The 20,550-nt window shown below is 60.9% G+C and overlaps 1 protein-coding gene across 1 annotated transcript in view; it reads left to right on the plus strand.

Annotated features, from left to right (window-relative positions):
- Positions 1-20,550, plus strand: part of LOC106732952 (receptor-type tyrosine-protein phosphatase kappa-like) — a 69,360-nt gene that overhangs the window by 25,115 nt on the left and 23,695 nt on the right. Inside the window, exons 9-15 of the mRNA XM_089779545.1 lie at positions 1,784-2,101; positions 3,549-3,646; positions 4,886-5,078; positions 6,207-6,318; positions 17,125-17,380; positions 18,665-18,704; positions 18,979-19,090. Of these exons, the coding sequence (XP_089635671.1) occupies positions 1,784-2,101; positions 3,549-3,646; positions 4,886-5,078; positions 6,207-6,318; positions 17,125-17,380; positions 18,665-18,704; positions 18,979-19,090 (1,129 nt within the window). The remainder of the gene's footprint in view (positions 1-1,783; positions 2,102-3,548; positions 3,647-4,885; positions 5,079-6,206; positions 6,319-17,124; positions 17,381-18,664; positions 18,705-18,978; positions 19,091-20,550) is intronic.

Genomic DNA, 20,550 nt, shown 5'->3' on the forward strand with positions numbered 1-20,550 from the left:
GTGGCCTCACGTGGCCGTCGCCGTGTCCTGGGCGTAGCGTCCTCACGCGCCCGCCTGCAGCGCCTGCGCCTTACCCCAGCCCTTGGAGTGACCCCAACTGGTACTCGGAGTAACAGTTTGAATTAACGTTTAACTGCTGGGCTCTATTTGCAACTCCGGTTGCCCTCATTTGCCTACCTAGCTCCAACTAACGAGCTAGTGTAGACCTACCCACAGGCTACGTCTAGACTGGCATGATTTTCCAGAAATGCTTTTAATGGAAAAGTTTTCTTTTAAAATCATTTTCAGAACAGAGTGTCTAGATTGGCAGGACGCTTTTCCACAAAAGCACTTTTTGCAGAAAAGCGTCCGTGGCCAATCTAGACGCGCTTTTTCGCGATCGGGCCTTTTTTGCGGAAAACAAATCTCTGCTGTCTACACTGGCACTTTTGCGCAAAAGTTTTTCGGAAAAAGACTTTTCCCCGAAGGGGAGCAGCATAGTATTTCCGCGAGAAGCACTGATTTCTTACAGTAGGAAGTCAGTGCTTTTGCGGAAATTCAAGTGGCTAGTGTAGACAGCTGGCAAGTTTTTCTGGAAAAGCAGCTGATTTTCCGGAAAAACTGGCCAGTCTAGATACAGCCACAGGATGTCTGGGGCACTGCTGGGACGGTCCATCCAGGGTGACTTGCTCAGACCTGGAGCTACTTACAGCTCCAGGCGGGAGGCCTCCTTTATAAGGCACCAAAACAGCCACCGAGCGCCTCAACCGCATCCCTGGCCAGCAAGGAGCCTCCCCAGCAAATCCCCTCAGACACCCCAGTGCTCCCTGTGCCCCCCAGCCCCCCTTACACAGGGGAGAGGTTATAACCCATCCCCCACCTCCCCTCAGACACCCCAGTGCTCCCTGTGCCCCCCAGCCCTCCCTTACACGGGGGAGAGGTTATAACCCATCCCCCACCTCCCCTCAGACACCCCAGTGCTCCCTGTGCCCCCCAGCCCTCCCTTACACGGGGGAGAGGTTATAACCCATCCCCCACCTCCCCTCAGACACCCCAGTGCTCGCTGTGCCCCACCCAGCCCCCCCTTACACAGGGGAGAGGTTATAACCCATCCCCCACCTCCCCTCAGACACACCAGTGCTCCCTGTGCCCCCCCAGCCCCCCTTACACAGGGGAGAGGTTATAACCCATCCCCCACCTCCCCTCACACACCCCAGTGCTCCCTGTGTCCCCCAGCTCCCCCTTACAAAGGGGAGAGGTTATAACCCATCCCCCACCTCCCCTCAGACACCCCAGTGTTCCCTGTGCCCCCCAGCCCCCCTCACACAGGGGAGAGGTTATAACCCATCCCCCACCTCCCCTCAGACACCCCAGTGCTCCCTGTGCCCCCCAGCCCCCCTTACACAGGGGAGAAGTTATAACCCATCCCCCACCTCCCCTCACACACCCCAGTGCTCCCTGTGCCCCCCAGCCCCCGTTACACAGGGGAGAGGTTATAACCCATCCCCCACCTCCCCTCACACACCCCAGTGCTCGCTGTGTCCCACCCAGCCCCCCCTTACGCCCATCTCCCCACCTCGGGGATCTGTGTACAGCCAGCCAGGCTGAGCCCGGCCCTGGGGTGCTTGCAGCCGCTCGCCCCAGGCAGTGCATAGCGGGGTGTCCCGCAGTCCCAGGCACTGGTGGGTTTGGCCTTTCGCCCGCCGTGGGCAGGGAGCGGGGCTGCGGGACTGGACGCCCCTGCAGGCTGCGGGTACCCGGGAGGGGCAGGAGAGTAACCCTCCTGCGGCCACTTGTTCTGTAGCGAACCCCCGGATCTCGGGGGACCTGGATGTTTCATCCACCTCCATCAAACTGCACTGGACTTGTGAGCCCCCGGAGTCCTGCCAGGGCAGCTGGAAGCTGCAGGCCCGATGCCGGCCGGATGGGTCCCGGACAGGCCCCTGCGGGAGACCTGGGAACACCACGGAGCAGCCGCTACAGGGCGCGGGAGGAGCAGTGACATGCAGCCCCCTGCAGCCCTTCAGCTCCTACAATGTCACCATCTCCGGGAGCGACCCGGCGACCCGCCCCGCCTGCACAGCTGTGCTCTACAGCCGGCGGGTCAGGACCAGAGAGACAGGTAGGGGCAGCTGCGATCGCTCTGCACCTCAGCAACCGAGCAGGCCAGCCAGGGATCGGGGCCCTGCCGGGGGCCTCGGGGGAGAGGGGTGAGGGGCTCCCAGGGCAGAGAGTCCCAGAATCCCATTTCCTGCAGGGTGCCTGGGTGCCCCGTCGGTCTGGCCAGCTCAGCGCCGAGCCCCTCACCGTGGCATCAGCCCTGCATGTGGCTGGAGCAGGGACCAGAGCTCTGGCTCCCCTGCTGCCAGGGGCTGCCAGCTCCTCCGGCCCAGGCAGCCAGCACCGCCCGGGGGAGGAGGCAGGGTCCCGCTCCCCCTCCTGCTGCAGGGTCTGCCCAGAAAGCCGCCCCCTTGCCGGGAGTCTGTGACGGACCGAGCCATGTCTGGGCACAGCTGAGGGCGTTTGCTCAGGGCGAATTGCTCAAATCCGGGGCTTCTTACAGCCCCCAGACTGGTGACCTCTCCAGACAGGCCACAAACCAGTCCCACAGAGCGCTTCAGCTGCCTGCCTGAAGCCTCACGAGCAAAATCCCTCCGACACCCCAGCAATATCCGTGCCCCAGATGGCCCCGGGCCTCATACACAGGTGGGGGGTCCTAGCACCCAATCCCACCTACCCCGAACAAGTTCTGTCTGGTTCCAAGAAACCAGCCACAGATCCCTGGTCAATTTACCCTCTGGACCTTACCCACAAATCACGCTGGGCCAATCCTTTAGAATCTAACAACTAAAGGTTTATTACCACAAGAAAGAAAAGCCTGAGAGTGAGGTTATTAAAGTACAGTACGTTACATGCACCGAATCTCCCAGTCCTCGATGCAGGCTCTAGCAGAGATGTTGCAGCTGCTGGTTTAAAAGTTCTTATTGCACATCCTACGATCAGGATGGGTTCACAGGTCTTCCGGGCTCTTCAATCCCTGCAGTGCTGCCTCTGGGATGAAGCGCTGAGCTGAGAACAAAATGGAGTCCCCCACATGGCCTCTTTATACCTCCTCCCTGGCCTCTTCTGGTCTCAGCCGGTCACCTGGCCGTCAGCCTCTCTCTGCTGGTAGCTCTTGGGTCTCCGCCCTCATGCTTTAGGTGTGTCTTTGGGCCATCAAGGGCCATTGTTCTACAGGGCTTTGCTACTCAGCCTGTCCATAGCCATGCTTAACCACATTCACAGAAATATTCAGCTTCCACACAGATTACAGATTCCTACCTACACACACAGACATTCTACACTCACATAAATGGCATACACAGGATCAGCAAACAATAATCTCCCATCCAATACCCCACATGGCTCCCTTTTATACCAATTTCTGGGGCCAACACCCCCACCTAGGGGTGCAGCAGCGATCTGGCTGCTTCCCTCCAATTCGGTAATGTGACAGAGCCCCCTCGCAGCGCTCCGCCCGCTGCGGCTCCGCGGGGCCCGGCCGTGACCTTGGGCTGCTTCGCTTTCAGCGCCCGGCGCCCCGGAGACTGAGCCGCTCGATCTCCGCGAGCAAACCTTCCGCTGGAAGCCGCTGCCGCCCTGCCACGGGGAGATCCTCGGGTACCAGGTACCGGGCGCGCCTCGCGGGCGGCCTCTGGGGGCGACTCAGCCCGGGGCGGGGACTGAGGGGGGAGCGTCGGTGGGCATCGGCCAGGTGCCGTTAGCCATGTCTGCTGCCCCCCCCCTCCCGGAGCACAGAGACCGGCCCTGGAGTGAGGGGCACCTCCCCCCCCCCAGCAGCACCGAGCCTGGGCCCCGAGTGAGGGGCACCTCCCCCCCCCCCAGCAGCACCGAGCCTGGGCCCCGAGTGAGGGGCACCTCCCCCCCCCAGCAGCACCGAGCCTGGGCCCCGAGTGAGGGGCACCTCCCCCCCCCAGCAGCACCGAGCCTGGGCCCCGAGTGAGGGGCACCTCACCCCCCCAGCAGCACCGAGCCTGGGCCCCGAGTGTGGGGCACCCCCCCCCCCCAGCAGCACCGAGCCTGGGCCCCGAGTGAGGGGCACCTCCCCCCCCCAGCAGCACCGAGCCTGGGCCCCGAGTGTGGGGCACCCCCCCCCCCCCAGCAGCACCGAGCCTGGGCCCCGAGTGTGGGGCACCTCCCCCCCCCCAGCAGCACCGAGCCTGGGCCCCGAGTGAGGGGCACTTCCCCCCCAGCAGCACCGAGCCTGGGCCCCGAGTGAGGGGCACTTCCCCCCCAGCAGCACCGAGCCTGGGCCCCGAGTGAGGGGCACCTCCCCCCCCAGCAGCACCGAGCCTGGGCCCCGAGTGAGGGGCACTTCCCCCCCAGCAGCACCGAGCCTGGGCCCCGAGTGAGGGGCACTTCCCCCCCAGCAGCACCGAGCCTGGGCCCCGAGTGAGGGGCACTTCCCCCCCCAGCAGCACAGAGCCTGGGCCCCGAGTGAGGGCCCCCCCCCCCCTCCCAGCGCCGGGTCTGTCTCCTGGCTGTCTTGGCTGGGATGGAGGCGTCGGTCTCAGTGAGGCCACCGGCCCCATTGGTGCCGACCAGGCCTGCTGTTCCCCAGGGACACGGCCACGGGGCAGACCCTGTGCAGGGAGCAGCCCTGGGTGTTGGTCCTGCTGGAGCAGGTGCCCCCAGGCCGTCACCCTGCCCGAGCGAGGACCCCAGGCATTGGCGCTGCCCACGGCCGTGCCGGCAGCCCCGGGGGAAGGAGAAAGTCCCCGGCCGGCTCGGTGTGCGGCGGTGGGGGGTGGAGTCCCTGCTGTGCCCTGCCGTGGGGGGCGCCGGGGGTCTCGGGCGGGGCCGGGGGCCAGTACCGCCCCTCTCCAGAGCTGCTCCCTTTGCCTAGCTGAACGTCACGGCCCGCAGGGCGTACGACAGCAGCTTCCACGAGGCGCAGGAGGTGCGGGTGCTTCCGTCAGTCACCGCGTACCGGCCGCCCCGCTGGAGACACGGCACCAACTACACGGTGACGGTCCAGGGCCTCACGGCTGCCGGCCTGGGCCAGGCGTCGCGCTGGGACTTCGAAACCGACATCTCGGGTAAGTGCCCGGCTCTCGCTGAGTCCCGGGGGCCGAGGGGCCGGGCACCCGCCAGAAGCTGCCCCCAGGCCTCTGGCGCGGCTCCCGGCCCCTCCCCGCCCCTCCGAGGGAGCGCACGGGCCCCGCGTGGCCGACTCAGCAAGGGCGGGGCAAGGGGCTTGCACCCAGCCTACCCGAGTTCCTGAGCCAGGCCTGGGCAGTGCCCCAAGACAGGCCGAGACCCGGTATTGGCCATGGGCAGTTCTGGGCCCATGGCTGCCAGATGTCTCCGGAGTGCGGGAGAACCCCCAGCCCTGCCCCCCACCCGCAGCCAGGGGGCTCCCGGCCGGCAGGGCGAACAGCAGGGTTCTCGGGTCCCGGAGACCCAGCTCAGCACAGACCAGGAGCAGCCAGGGCAGCCCAGCCCAGGGAGAGGGGCCCAGAGCCAGGCCTCGCTCCAGTCCTGCACCCCCAAGCCTGATCCCAGCCCCCCAACCTTTGTCCTTCTGCCAGGCAAAATGTGACACCTGGCAGCACCCCCTCCCGACTGTGTGGGAGGCTATGCCACCCGGAATGCCCATCAGGCATTGGTGCAGTTGTGACGGCGCGTTGGGGGTCCTCCGTCTCCTGCACCCCGAAATGGCACAGACTCCACCAGCCAGTAGAATTGAGGGTGGTTTATTGCTCCTCCAGGATACAGCACAGCACAGATGTCATCAGGTTACAGGAACTGGGGCTAAGAGGCCTCAGTGCCCCCCCTTGAGATGGGGGGATCCCAGCCCCCTCCCCAGTTCCTTCTTCCCTGCTTTCCAGCCAGGAACTAACTCCCTCTCCTCCAGCCCTGCCCCCCAGCCAGGGCAGCATCCACCTTCCTTTGTTCCTCTCCATGGGGGTCAGCTGGCCAAACCAGTTGGGATACCCTCTTTGCATAGTGACTCATCGCTCGTCTGCTCGGTGGTGCTACAGACAGCAGCCAGAGAGTTACCAGGTTACCCCCCACTACGTCACAGCAGTACCCAGGGAAACTGAGGCACGCACCCAGGGTTACTATAGGACAGTAGCACTCCCCTGCAACATAACAAGGTGGGTAAAATCCCCACTTCCTCCCCCGACTGCCCAGACCTCATGGCCTTTGCTTCTCCCCCGCAGAGCCGGCCATCCCTGCCAACGTCACCGCCCTGCGCGTCTCCAGCATCTCCCCGGCGAGCGGCACGGCCCTGCTGCACCTGCAGCCCCTCCCCGGGCTCCACGGACCCATCAGGTACCCACGGCCCAGGCAGGCACATGGCCCCTGCCCCGGAAACCCCCGGGAGTCAGGGCGAGCTCTGTGCAGGCAAAGCCTCATTGGCACCGCACATGCCCCTGCCGGTGGGGCACCTGGACACCCTGGCGTGCCCCCCCTCACTGCCAGGCCTCCTGGACACCATGGCCTGCCCCACACTCCACCGGCAGCAGACATGAGGCTGGAGGGGGCCCGGCGCCATTGCTGTTCATTGCCATGTGTCACAGAGCGCCCAAGGGGGCACATTCCACGGGGAATGGGGAGCCGAGGCAGCTTCCCCCACGGAGCATCCAGCTAAACACCCTGTGATGGCGCGTTGGGGTTTTCCTGTCTCCTGCACCCCCGTAGTGGCACGGACAGACTCCACCAGCCAGTAGAACAGAGGGAGTTTATTGCTTCTCCAGGATACAGCACAGCACAGATGTCATCTGGTTACAGGGCAGGCCTAGGATTCCTCAGCCCCCTTGAGATGGGGGAGCCTGGGCCCCTAAATCCCAGCCCGTTGCCTAGGCTGCTTCCTCCATGATACCAGCCAGAAACCTAACTCACTCCCAGCCCTGCCCCCAGCCAGGGCTCCACTCTCCTTCTTCCCATTGTTCCGCTCCCTGGGAGATCACTGGTCAGACAGGTTCGAAGCCCCCTTGCAGAATGACTCACCCCCTGCCCTGCTGGGCCGTGCTGCAGCCAGCGGAGGTCACCCACAGCCCACTGCCCAACATAGACTCATAGACTCATAGACTTTAAGGTCAGAAGGGACCATTATGATCATCTAGTCTGACCCCCTACACAGTGCAGGCCACAGAATCTCGCCCACCCCTCTTAGAATAATCCTCTCACCTATGTCTCAGATATTGAAGCCTTCAAACACTTTGAAGGCCCCAACATGCAGAGAGTCCTTCAGCTGTGATCTGTGCCCAATGCTACAGAGGAAGGCGAAAAACCTCCAGGGCCTCTGCCAATCTACCCTGGAGGAAAATTCCTTCCTGACCCCAAATATGGCGATCAGCTAAACCCTGAGCATGTGGGCAAGACTCACCAGCCAGACACCCAGAAAGTTCCCTATAGCAACTCCTATCATCCCTCCATTGACCTATTTCCAACTGGAAATGAATGGTCAATTAGTTACCAAGATCATGTTATTTCATCCAACCATCCCCTTGTGACGGCGCGTTGGGGGTTCCCCGTCTCCTGCACCCCGAAATGGCCCAAACAGACTGCACCAGCCAGTGGAATTGAGGGTGGTTTATTGCTCCTCCAGCACAGCGCAGCACAGATGTAATCTGGTCACAGTAACTGGGCTAGGATGCCTCAGGCCCCCTTGAGATGGGGGAGACTGGGCCCCTAAACTCCAGCCCCTTCTCCTAGGCTCTCCTCCATGCCCTCCGACAGCCAGCAACCAACTCCCTAACTTCCAGCCCTGCCCCCCAGCCAAGGCAGCATTCCACCTTCCTTTGTTCCTCTCCATGGGGGGTGTCTGGCCACTGGTTTGCATAGGGACTCATCCTGTTTTGCTGGGTCGTGGTACCCACGGCAGCCAGTGGGGGTTCCCCCAGAGCCAGCAGCATAGAAACCAGCCAGGTACCCCCACTACGTCACACCCCTTATCATAGAATCAGAACTGGAAGAGACCTCAGAAGGTCGTCAAGTCCAGCCCTCCGCTCTAGGCAGGACCAATCCCATCTAAATCAACCCGGCCAGGGCTTTGTCAAGCCAAGACTTAAACACCTCTAGGGATGGAGACTCCACTACTTCCCTAGGTAACCCATTCCAGTGCTTCACCACCCTCCTAGTAAAATAGTTTTTCCTAATATCCAACCTGGACCTCTCCCACCACAACTTGAGACCATTGCTCCTTGTTCTGCCATCTGTCACTACTGAGAACAGCCTCTCGCCAGCCTCTTTGGAACCTCCCTTCAGGAAGTTGAAGGCTGCTATCAAGTCCCCCCTCACTCTTCGCTTCTGCAGACTAAACAGACCCAAGTCCCTCAGCCTCTCCTCGTAGGTCATATGCTCCAGACCCCTAATCATTTTGGTTGCCCTCCGCTGGACCCTCTCCAATGCGTCCGCATCCTTTTTGTAGTGGGGGGCCCAGAACTGGACACAGTACTCCAGATGTGGCCTCACCAAAGCCGAATAAAGGGGAATAATGACAAGGGCAAATATTGTGCCCATCTATAAAAAGGGGAATAAGAACAACCCAGGAAACTACAGACCGGTCAGTTTAACGTCTGTCCCAGGGAAGATAATGGAGCAGGTAATTAAGGAAATCATATGCAAACACTTGGAAGGTAATAAAGTGATAGGGAATAGCCAGCATGGGTTTGTGAAGAACAAGTCATGCCAAACTAATCTGATAGCTTTCTTTGATAAGATAACGAGCCTTGTGGATAAGGGAGAAGCGGTGGATGTCATATACCTAGACTTTAGTAAGGCATTTGATACGGTCTCGCATGATATTCTTATTGATAAACTAGGCAAATATAACTTAGATAGGGCCACGATAAGGTGGGTGCATAATTGGCTGGATAACCGTAGTCAGAGAGTTGTTGTTAACGGTTCTAAATCCTGCTGGAAAGGGATAACAAGTGGAGTTCCTCAAGGGTCTGTTTTGGGACCCATACTGTTCAATATCTTCATCAATGATGTAGATATTGGGATAGAGAGTACGCTTATTAAGTTTGCAGATGATACCAAACTGGGTGGGGTTGCGACTTCTTTGGAGGATAGGGACATAATTCAGAATGACCTTAGCAAGTTAGAGAAATGGTCGGAGGTAAACAGGATAAGGTTTAATAGAGAGAAATGCAAAGTGCTCCACTTAGGAAGGAACAATCAGTTCCATACATACAAGATGGGAAGCGACTGTCTAGGAAGGAGCATGGCAGAAAGGGATCTAGGGGTCATAGTGGACCACAAGTTGAATATGAGTCAACAGTGTGATGCTGTTGCAAAAAAAGCAAATATGATTCTAGGTTGTATCAACAGGTGTGTTGTAAGCAAAACTCGTGAAGTCATTCTGCTGCTCTACTCTGCACTAGGTAGGCCTCAGCTGGAGTACTGTGTCCAGTTCTGGGCGCCACATTTCAAGAAAGATGTGGAGAAATTGGAAAGGGTACAGAGAAGAGCGACAAGAATGATTAAAGGTTTAGAGAACATGACCTATGAAGCCAGGCTTCATGAACTGGGCTTGTTTAGTTTGGAAAAAAGAAGATTAAGGGGGGACATGATAGCGGCTTTCAAATATCTAAAAGGGTGTCACAAGGAGGAAGGAGAAAATTTGTTCCTCTTGGTTTCTGAGGACAGGACAAGGAGTAATGGGCTTAAAGTGCAGCAGGGGAGGTTTAGATTGGACATTAGGAAAAAATTCCTAACTGTCAGGGTGGTCAAATATTGGAATAAATTGCCAAGGGAGGTGGTGGAATCTCCCTCTCTGGAGATATTTAAGAACAGGTTAGATAGACATCTGTCAGGGATGGTGTAGACGGAGCTTGATCCTGCCTTGAGGGCAGGGGGCTGGACTCGATGACCTCTCGAGGTCCCTTCCAGTCCTATGATTCTATGATTCTATGACATCTCTGGATCTGCTGGCAATGCTCCTCTTAATGCATCCTAATATGCCATTAGCCTTCTTGGCTACAAGGGCACACTGTTGACTCATATCTAGCTTCTCATCCACTGTAACCCCCAGGTCCTTTTCTGCAGAACTACTACTTAGCTGGTTGGTCCCCAGCCTGTAACTATGCTTGGGATTCTTCCGTCCCAAGTGCAGGACTCTACACTTGTCTTTGTTGAATCTCATGAGATTTCTAGTGGCCCAATCCTCCCATTTGTCTAAGTCACTCTGGACCCTATCTCTGCCCTTAAGCGTATCTACCTCTCCCCCTAGCTTAGTGTCATCTGCAAACTTGCTGAGGGTGCAATCTATCCCCTCATCCAGGTCATTAATAAAGATATTGAACAAAACCGGTCCTAGAACCGAACCTTGGGGCACTCCACTAGAAACCGACCGCCATCCTGACATCGAACCGTTGATCACTACCCGCTGGGCCCGGCCTTCTAGCCATCTTTCTATCCATCTTACCGTCCATTTATCCAATCCGCAGTCCCTTAACTTGCTGGCAAGAATATCGTGGGAGACCGTATCAAAAGCCTTGCTAAAGTCAAGGTACACAACATCCACTGACTTTCCCACGTCCACAGAGCCAGTTACCTCATCATAGAAGCTAATCCGATTGGTCAGGCACGACTTGCCCTTTGTGAATCCATGCTGACTATTCCTGATCACTTTCCTCTCATTCAAGTGTCTCAAAATGGATTCCTTTAGGATCCCTTCCATGATTTTTCCAGGAACCGAGGTAAGACTGACTGGTCTGTAGTTCCCTGGATCGTCCTTCTTCCCTTTTTTGAAGATGGGCACTACATTTGCCCTTTTCCAATCATCCGGGATTTCGCCCGATCTCCACGACTTTTCAAAGATAATGGCCAAAGGCTCCTCAATGACATTTGCCAACTCCTTCAGTACCCTTGGGTGCATTAAGTCTGGACCCATGGATTTGTGTACGTTTAGTTTTTCTAAATAGTTCCTAACCTGTTCTTTACCCACCAAGGGCTGTCCATCTTCTTCCCATCTTGCGTCGCTTAGCACAGAAGTCCAGGAGCCGACATTGTCCGTGAATACAGAGGCAAAGAAAGCATTGAGTACTTCAGCTTTCCCCACATCCTCTGTCACTAGGTTACCTCCTTCATCCATTAGGGGCTGCACACCCTCTCTGATCACCTTCTTTTTGTTGACATGCCTGTAGAAACCTTTCTTGTTATCCTTCACATCCTTAGCCAGTCGCAACTCCATTTGCGCTTTCGCCTTCCTGATAACCCCCCGGCATTCTCGAACTATACATTTAAGCTCCTCCCTAGTCATTTGTCCAAGTTTCCACTTTCTGTAAGCTTCCTTTTTGTGCTTAAGTACACCAAGGATTTCCCCTGTAAGCCAATCCGGTCTCCTACCAGGTTTGCCTCTCTTGCTACGTGTCGGGATGGTTTCTTTCTGTGCCTTCAATAAGGCTTCTTTAAAATACTGCCAGCTGTCCTGGACTCCTTTCCCCTTCATGTTAACATCCCAGGGGATTCTTTCCATCAGATCTCGGAGGGAGTCAAAATCTGCTTTTTTGAAGTCCAAGGTGTGTATTTTACTACTCTCTTTCCTTCCTTTGGTCAGGATCCTGAAATCTACCATCTCATGATCACTGCTTCCCAGGTTGTCACCCACCTCTACGTCCCCTATTAGTTCCTCCCTGTTTGTGAGGAGAAGGTCAAGCTGTGCATGGCCCCTGGTCGGATCCTTCAGCACTTGTACCAAGAAGTTATCCCCAACATTCTCCAAAAACTTCCTGGATTGCCTGTGTACTGCCGTATTGGTTTCCCAACAGATGTCAGGGTGATTGAAGTCCCCCATGAGAACCAGGGCCTGCGATCTGGAAGCTTCGCTCAGTTGTTCGAAGAAAGCCTCATCTACCTCATCCACCTGGTTCGGTGGCCTGTAGCAGACACCAACCACAACATCACTGCTGTTTGCTCCTTTAAACCTGACCCATAGACTTTCAACAAGTTTTTCTCCCTCTTTATACTGGAGTTCAGAGCAATCGTAGTGCTCTCTTACATACAGTGCAACTCCTCCTCCTTTTCTCCCCTGCCTATTCTTCCTGAACAATCTATACCCTTCCACGACAGCGCTCCAGTCATGCGAGTCATCCCACCAAGTCTCTGTTTTCCCAATTAAATCATATTTCTTGGTCTGGGCCAGGGCCTCCAGTTCTTCCTGCTTGTTGCCCAGGCTTCTCGCATTAGTGTACAAACACTTCAGGTAACCAGTTGATTGCACTATCTTCTCCATTCGAAACTGGGGTCCTCCTTTCTCGCTCCTTGCTCTATGCATTTCTTCCCGGTATCCGACTTTCCCACTCCCCTCAGGGTTTTGGTCACCGTCCCCCGACGAACCTAGTTTAAAGCCCTCCTCACTAGGTTTGCAAGCCTGCCCGCGAAGATGCTCCTTCCTCTCTTCGTTAGGTGGATCCCATCTCTTCCTAACAATCCTTCCGCCCGGAACAGAGTCCCATGGTCGAAGAAACCAAAGCCCTCTCTGCGACACCACCTGCGCAACCACGCATTTACGTCCTCAATTCGACGATCCCTGCCCAGTCCTTTCCCTTCAACAGGGAGGATGGAGGAGAACACCACCTGCGCTCCAAAGTCTTGGATCCTTCTTCCCAGTGCTACATAATCCGCAGCAACCCGCTCAAGGTCATTCTTGGCCGTATCATTCGTTCCTACATGGAGAAGCAGGAAGGGGTAGCGATCTGAAGGTTTGATCAGCTTGCTAAGCCTCTGTGACGTAGTGGGGGTACCTGGCTGGTTTCTATGCTGCTGGCTCTGGGGGAACCCCCACTGGCTGCCGTGGGTACCACGACCCAGCAAAACAGGATGAGTCACTATGCAAACCAGTATAGCCAGACACCCCCCATGGAGAGGAACAAAGGAAGGTGGAATGCTGCCTTGGCTGGGGGGCAGGGCTGGAAGTTAGGGAGTTGGTTGCTGGCTGTCGGAGGGCATGGAGGAGAGCCTAGGGGAAGGGGCTGGAGTTTAGGGGCCCAGTCTCCCCCATCTCAAGGGGGCCTGAGGCATCCTAGCCCAGTTCCTGTGACCAGACTACATCTGTGCTGCGCTGTGCTGGAGGAGCAATAAACCACCCTCAATTCCACTGGCTGGTGCAGTCTGTTTGTGCCATTTCGGGGTGCAGGAGACGGGGAACCCCCAACGCGCCGTCACACTGGTGTCAGGAGTGGGATGCACTGCACCCCGTGGATGGAGCTTCCAGCGGCAAGCGACAAGGCGCAGTAGAAGCAAGAGCCCTGGAGCCAGGCGTGCTGGAGACAGAGCGAAGCGGTTCCTGGGAATCGTGGGGCGCTGCAGCACTAGACTGGTGAGTCTGCACCGAGGGGCCCAGCGGGCAGATGGCCTACGCCCAACTCTTGAAGGCAGAGCTGGTGGGGCTGTGCAGAGAGAGGGGCTTGCCTGTGCAGAAAGCAACCAAGGCCCAGCTGATTGCTCAGCTAGAAGAGAACGACCAGCCACAGGGCCAGGATCTTGTCCCCAGGGGAAGCAGCCAGACCCCCCCTGAGAGTGTGTCAGGCTCAGAGAGGGGGAGGAGCGCTGGAACCCACCGGAGAGATGAGACAGCGTCTCCCGGGAGGCCTGCAAGCCGTAGCCCATCTAGGGCAGGGGCCAGACCAGCGGAGCTGCGGCGGCTGGAGATCCAGCTGCGGATGAAGGAATTGGAAGTACAGGACCGAGAGAAGGAGCGCCAAGATCGAGAGAGGGACCGCCAGGACCGAGAGAAGGAGCGCCAAGATCGAGAGAGGGACCGCCAGGACCGAGAGAGGCAGCGGCAGCATGAGCTGGCCATGGCAGACCGGAGAACCGGCGGGGCACCGGCTGTGCCAAGTGCGGATGGGCCCCAGGGTCCCAGGACTGCCAGACGCTTGGAGAGGCTCGTGGTGGCCCAATTGAAGGACATGGGCGACATAGACGGGTTCCTCAGCTCCTTTGAGAGGGCCTGTGGACTGCAACGGGTCCCCCCAGCTGACTGGCTGCAGGAGCTCATCCCCGCACTGAACCAGGAGGCGGCCGGAGTGCTCAGCCAGCTGGAGGACCTACAGCCAGGGGATTACAACCGAGTCAAGGAGGCCCTGCTGCACAAGTTCGGGCTGACCCCCGAGATGTACAGGAAGAAGTTCCGGGGGGTACAGAAAGGGCCACGGGAGACCTATGTGGACCTGGCCTCCCGCCTGGCGCAATACTGCCGCAAGTGGGTGTCTGGAGTCGGAGCCCAGACCGCAGAGGAGCTGCTCAAGCTGGTCATGATGGAGCAGTTCTATGAGGCGTGCCCACCCAAACTGAGGCTGTGGCTCAAGGACCGGAGACCAGAGAACCCCCAGGAGGCCGGGAGACTGGCGGATGAGTTCATGGAGAGCCGGTCCGGGTGTGAACGGGAGTCCCGGAGAGAAAGGGAACCGCGCAGAGACCGGATCTCGGCTGAGCGACGGAGGGAGTCAACTACGGGGCGAGACCAAGGAACAGGTCGTCTGTGCCCCAGAGAACCAGCCAGGCCCTGGACAGAGACAGCCCAAAGCCTAACTTGCCAGCGCTGTGGGCAAAAAGGCCACAAGAGGGCTCAGTGCACCAGGTCCCGGGACCGGGGACTTTCCAGGGTTAACTGGCTGGGGCGGGAGGAAGGGCAGGCTGCCCCAGAGGCAGGGGCTGGCAGGCAAACCTCAGCTCAGAGAGAGGGGAAGGATGCTCAGTGCACCTCCCCTGGGAGGTCTGATTCTCAGGAGGCGGATTTCTCCGTGTACCGGGTGGGGGCAGGACGGCCCCTGCGGAGCGAGTGCCTCATACCCCTGGAGGTGGATGGTAGGAAGGTGACGGGCTTCTGGGACACGGGGGCGGAGGTGACTCTGGCCCGATCCGACATAGTGGCCCAGGAGCGGATACTACCCCACGCGCAGCTGACCCTGAAGGGCATAGACGGGTCCCCGTTTAAGGTGCCTGTAGCCCGGGTGCATCTGAAATGGGGGGCGAAGGAGGGCCTCAAGGAAGTGGGGGTGCACCCGCACTTGCCCACCGAGGTGCTGATGGGGAATGACCTAGAGGAGTGGCCCCATGAATCCCAGCGGGCTCTAGTCACTACCCGGAGCCAGAGCCAGCGGGGGGCTGACAACGTGGATCCAGGGAAGGACTCCTGGCAGCGTCCTCAGGGTCCCATCCCAGTGGGCACGGGGTCCAGCCAGGCTGGGACTCCGGACCTAGACAAAGGTGGGGGACAGGTCCCGATCCCTGCCTCAGCAGCTGAATTCCAGGCTGAGGTGCAGGCAGACCCCTCCTTGCAGAGGCTGAGGGACCAGGCTGGCCTCCGTGCAGCTCAGCCCCGGGGGAGAGGTGGCCAGGAGAGATTCCTGCGGGAGCGGGGGCTCCTGTTCCGTGAGTGGCTCCCCCCCAGGAAGGCGAGGGCATGGGGGGTCCAGCGGCAGCTGGTCGTCCCCCGAAAGTATCGCCTCGAGCTGCTGTATTTGGCCCACGATTCCCCCGTTGGGGGCCACCGGGGGATCTGGAGCACCCGGCTGAAGCTGCTCCAGCACTTCTACTGGCCGGGAATCTTTACAGCCGTGCAGCGGTACTGCCGGTCCTGTGACTCCTGCCAGAGGGGCGGGAAGGCCCAAGACAGTAGGAAAGCGGCTTGGGGGTCTCTACCCCAGATAGAGGACCCTCTGGGCTTGCTGAGAGAGTTATGGGAGGGGAAGTCCTCCCTGGATGGAGCATCGGGGGTGGAAGCCGCCCTGGCTGTCCAGAGAAGGCTCGCTGGGCTCATGGCCCTGGCCCGAGAGACCCCGGCCAGAGATCAAGGCCAGCGGAAGGGTGGGTGTGACCCCCGAGGACAGGCCTGTGCCAGTCGCCCTGGAGCGGGGCGGCGAGTGGACAGAGGGAAGCCAATTCATGTGGGGCCTCGCCACGGCCGGCCCGAGTCAAGGGGAGCACCCATGTCCCCAGGGCGGGTTCCCACGCAGAGGACCCGAACTTCCCTAGGTCACGAGCGGAGTGACCCTGCTCAGTTCGCTCTCGGAGGGGGGAGAACTGTGACGTAGTGGGGGTACCTGGCTGGTTTCTATGCTGCTGGCTCTGGGGGAACCCCCACTGGCTGCCGTGGGTACCACGACCCAGCAAAACAGGATGAGTCACTATGCAAACCAGTATAGCCAGACACCCCCCATGGAGAGGAACAAAGGAAGGTGGAATGCTGCCTTGGCTGGGGGGCAGGGCTGGAAGTTAGGGAGTTGGTTGCTGGCTGTCGGAGGGCATGGAGGAGAGCCTAGGGGAAGGGGCTGGAGTTTAGGGGCCCAGTCTCCCCCATCTCAAGGGGGCCTGAGGCATCCTAGCCCAGTTCCTGTGACCAGACTACATCTGTGCTGCGCTGTGCTGGAGGAGCAATAAACCACCCTCAATTCCACTGGCTGGTGCAGTCTGTTTGTGCCATTTCGGGGTGCAGGAGACGGGGAACCCCCAACGCGCCGTCACAGCCTCTCAGTGACATCCCGAATGCGAGCTCCCGGTAAGCAGCACACCTCTCGAGATTCCAGGTCCGGACGGCAGAGGGATGGCTCAGTCCCTCTTAGGAGGGAGTCCCCAACCACCACCACCCGTCGTTTCCTTTTGGGGGTGGTGGCCGTGGAACCCCCATCCCTAGGACTACGCATCCCATGCCTTTCAGTAGATGGTGTTCCCTTCTGGTTTCTACCTTGTGAGGTCCCTTCCAGAGCATTCAGCACTGCAGAGCCTGTGGAGAGAGCTTGAAAGCGATTGCTTACCTCTATAGCATCGGGGGAATCCCGTGCTGGCCTTTTTCCCCTTCTAGAAGTTACATGCTGCCAGTTCTCCTCTTGGTCGCGTACTGCCCTCACTGGCTCCTCTGCCTGCCGTGCTTGAAGGAGCAAGGTACCCCCCACATCACACACCCTCCCCCCTCTGGTCCTGCAGTGCTGGTGGGGGGGAGGGGGACGGCCACGTGGGGGGGGACTTTGTTCTCAACCACTGTCCAGCATGTGGATAAACACCCAGGTGTGGTCTTTGTGTTCACTGGATGGCCCATCACTGCACAGCCCCCTCCGTCTGACCCCTCTCTACCCCGGGCAGATCCCCTGTCCCCTCGGCCCCTCTGGCTGACCCCTTCCCTTGCAGGGAGTATCAGATCATTGTGTCCGCGACGCAGAACGACAGCCAAGCAGACGCCTGCCCCTCAGTGGCACTGCCACCGTTGGCCTCCAGCGCGGCGCACGACACGTACCTGGCTGCTGTGCTCCCCACACACAACCTCACGGGCCCCATGGACTTTGTGCTGGGCGATGGGGCCCAACAGCACGGCTACTACAACGCCCCGCTGCGCCCCGGCCAGAACTACACGGCCTTCGTGCGCGTGGTCAGCCGCTGGAACCAGGTAGCGCTGCCTGGCCTCGCGCTCCCGATTCCCTGAGACGCTGCCCGGCCTCGCGCTCCCGATTCCCTGAGACGCCGCCTGGCCTCGCGCTCCCGATTCCCTGGGACGCCGCCCGGCCTCGCGCTCCCGATTCCCTGGGACGCCACCCGGCCTCGTGCTCCCGATTCCCTGGGACGCCGCCCAGCCTCGTGCTCCCGATTCCCTGGGACGCCGCCTGGCCTCGCGCTCCCGATTCCCTGAGACGCCGCCCGGCCTCGCGCTCCCGATTCCCTGGGACGCCACCCGGCCTCGCGCTCCCTATTCCCTGAGACGCCACCCAGCCTTGCGCTCCCGATTCCCTGGGACGCCGCCCGGCCTTGGGGCTCCCGATTCCCTGGGACACCGCCCGGCCTGGGGCTCCCGATTCCCTGGGACACCGCCCGGCCTCGCGCTCCCGATTCCCTGAGACGCCGCCCGGCCTCGCGCTCCCGATTCCCTAGGACGCCACCCGGCCTTGCACTCCCGATTCCCTGGGATGCCGCCCGGCCTTGGGGCTCCCAATTCCCTGGGACGCCACCCGGCCTCGCGCTCCCGATTCCCTGGGACGCCGCCTGGCCTCGCGCTCCCGATTCCCTGGGACGCCGCCCGGCCTCGCACTCCCGATTCCCTTTGTACCTGATCCCTCCCCCCAGGCTGTCAGTTGCCCCCGGGGGTTTGGCTCCTGCCAGCCAGGAACGGCTTTGCCCAGGGTGCTCCTGTATATCCTGCAGGAGGTGGCAGTCGAGAGCTGGGGCATCCGAGACGGGGAAGCTCTGGCTGCCCCCCGTGCCCATCTCTCAGCCGGGCAGCGGGAGCGTCCTGGGTCCCCCACCCCTGCGGTGAGACCGGCCCAAGCCTCTGCCCCCACCCCCAGCCCCACCCCCCACTGGTGCCTTCACCGGGGTTTGTCCAAGCCTGGCCAGCCGCCCCGAGATGAGATGTCCAACCCTCGCCCGCGGCATAGGCACTGCAGGGAGCGTGCTGTAATGGTTAGAGCAAGAGGCTGGCAGCCAGGCCTGGGTTCTGTGTCAGGCCAGGCAGTGCGGTCGCTGTGTGACCTGGGCACGCTGGGGGCATAGAATTTATTTTCTCCAATTTGAGCTGGGCAGCATCCCCATAATATTTAGGTGCCAGGCCACTTGGCCCTGCCCTGCCTCGGTTTCCCCATCCGTGCAGCCAGGACAGTGGCTTAGAGGGAGACGAGGCTGTGGAGGGCCCTTTTCTCGGGGCTCACAAGGCAGTGACTCCGCCCTCTGTCTCCCCCAGATGGAGAAATCCAGCTGCGTGCGCTACGACTTCTCCATGGGTAAGTGGCCCCTCCTGGCTCTGGGCCAGCGCGGGGCGAACACTCCTTCCCCCACATCCTCCTTCCAGGAACTCCGGGTCCGCTCAGGGCCCAGGCCAACGGGCTGCTCCGTCTGTGGGGCGCGGGAATCGCTCCCCTTGGGCGGGGCTGTGTGCCTGCCCGGCGGGGGTGGGGCGGGGGCCAGAGGAGTGCCGGGGCGACGGCCCGTGGCTGCTGGCAGTGTGGGTGCCCTGGCAGGGCTCTGCCACGTACCCACTGGCTCTGTTGCTTGCAGGAGCGGCCCAGGCTCCCCAGCTCGGGGCCGTGGCGGGGGCCGTGGCAGGGGCCGTGGCGGTGCTGGTGCTGCTGGCGGCTGGGGCCCTGCTGCTGTGGCTCATGGTGTCCAGGTCAGTGTGGGGGAGTGGGCCCCGGAGGGGGGTCGCATCCGGCGCCGGCTCGTGCTGGGCGTGGGGGACCCGGCTCATCGGGGGCGAATCCCGCCGGGGCGACAGGCACGCGTGGGGGGCTTCTCGCTGAGCTGCGGTGGGAGGCCCCCGTGCTCTGACCCTGCCCCAGCCAGCTCCCTGGGAACCGGCCTGGGGGGGGCCGTGGGGCCGTGGGGCAGGGCCGCTGAGACTGGGCGGAACTCCAGCTCCACGGGCGGAAGTGGCGGGGTCACCAGCGTCCCCTGCTCCTTCGGCGACCTCCCCACGCCGGGAGACCTAGGGCCCGGGCTGAATTCGCAGTGGGAGCGGCCCCGGCTCCCCCCGTGAATGCTGGGGGGGGGCCACTGATAAGAAATGTAAATTACGATCACAGCCCCCCAGGGGCCCTCAGGGCTGGAGGTTGCGGGGGAGGGGAGGCGGGGGCTTGTGATATGATAGTTCCTGTAGGAAATTGAAGTGTGGGGAGCTGAAGGCAGGGGGCTGGCATGTGGGGGTGGGCTTGGGGCAGGGGATGGGGATGGGGGGGTGCAGGAGTCAGGGCAGGGGCTTGTAGACATGGGGGAGCTCAGGGTAGGAGGATGGTGGTATGGGGGGCTCAGGGCAGAGGGTTGGAGGGATGTGGGGAGCGGGAGTCTGGACAGGGGGCTGGTGATGTGGGGGGCTTGGGGAACGGGGTGGAGATGTGGGGGTGTAGGAGCCAGGGCAGGGGGCTGGTGGTGTGGGGGGCTCAGGGCAGGGGGTGCAGGAGTCAAGGTTGGGGGTGAGGAGGGGCTCGGGGCAGAGGTTTGGAGGGGAGTGGGGTCCGGGAGTCCGGGCTGGGGATGGGGATATGGGGGGCTCAGGGCAGGGGGTCAGGATGTGGGGGGGGGTGCAGGAAGGGCGGGGGGTCTGAAGCCCCCCCACCTGAGACTGGAACCAGGGCCGTTCCCAGGGAGCGAGGGGAAGGGGCCCGGATCCGCCCGGCCCTGCCCCACGGGGGAGGAACGCAGGGAGCACTCGCAGGGGGAAACGGAGGAGCCAGCAGTGTCCTGGGACGACTCTTGTGGTGGGGGAGCGCCAGCCTCCCCCCCTCCCTAAATGCCCCCGGGGGCACTTGGGGCTGGGGCGGGCCCAGACTGGTGGGGGGACCCCAGGGCAGAGCAGCCCGCCTGACACACGGACAGCGCGTCCTGCCGGCACTGCCCCCCTTGCTGGCTGTCCAGGCTCTGCGGCTCCGGTGCCCCGTAGCCCTTCGGGCAGCCGGGGGGGTGTCAGGGGCCGAGGGGGGCGCACGCCATGGGACGGACACAGGCTGCAGAGTGCGCCCTGCCCGGGCCGGGGAGCCTGCAGGGCTCTGGGTGCGGCGTGGCCGGCGGCTCATCCCAGCGTGCCGGGGGCGGCCAGGCTCCCCGCTCTGAGGCTCCCCTCCGCCCATCCCGGCG

This window comes from Pelodiscus sinensis, chromosome 6 (assembly GCF_052426305.1).
Source record: "Pelodiscus sinensis isolate ZL-2025 chromosome 6, ASM5242630v1, whole genome shotgun sequence".
Taxonomy (NCBI): Eukaryota; Metazoa; Chordata; order Testudines; family Trionychidae; genus Pelodiscus; species Pelodiscus sinensis.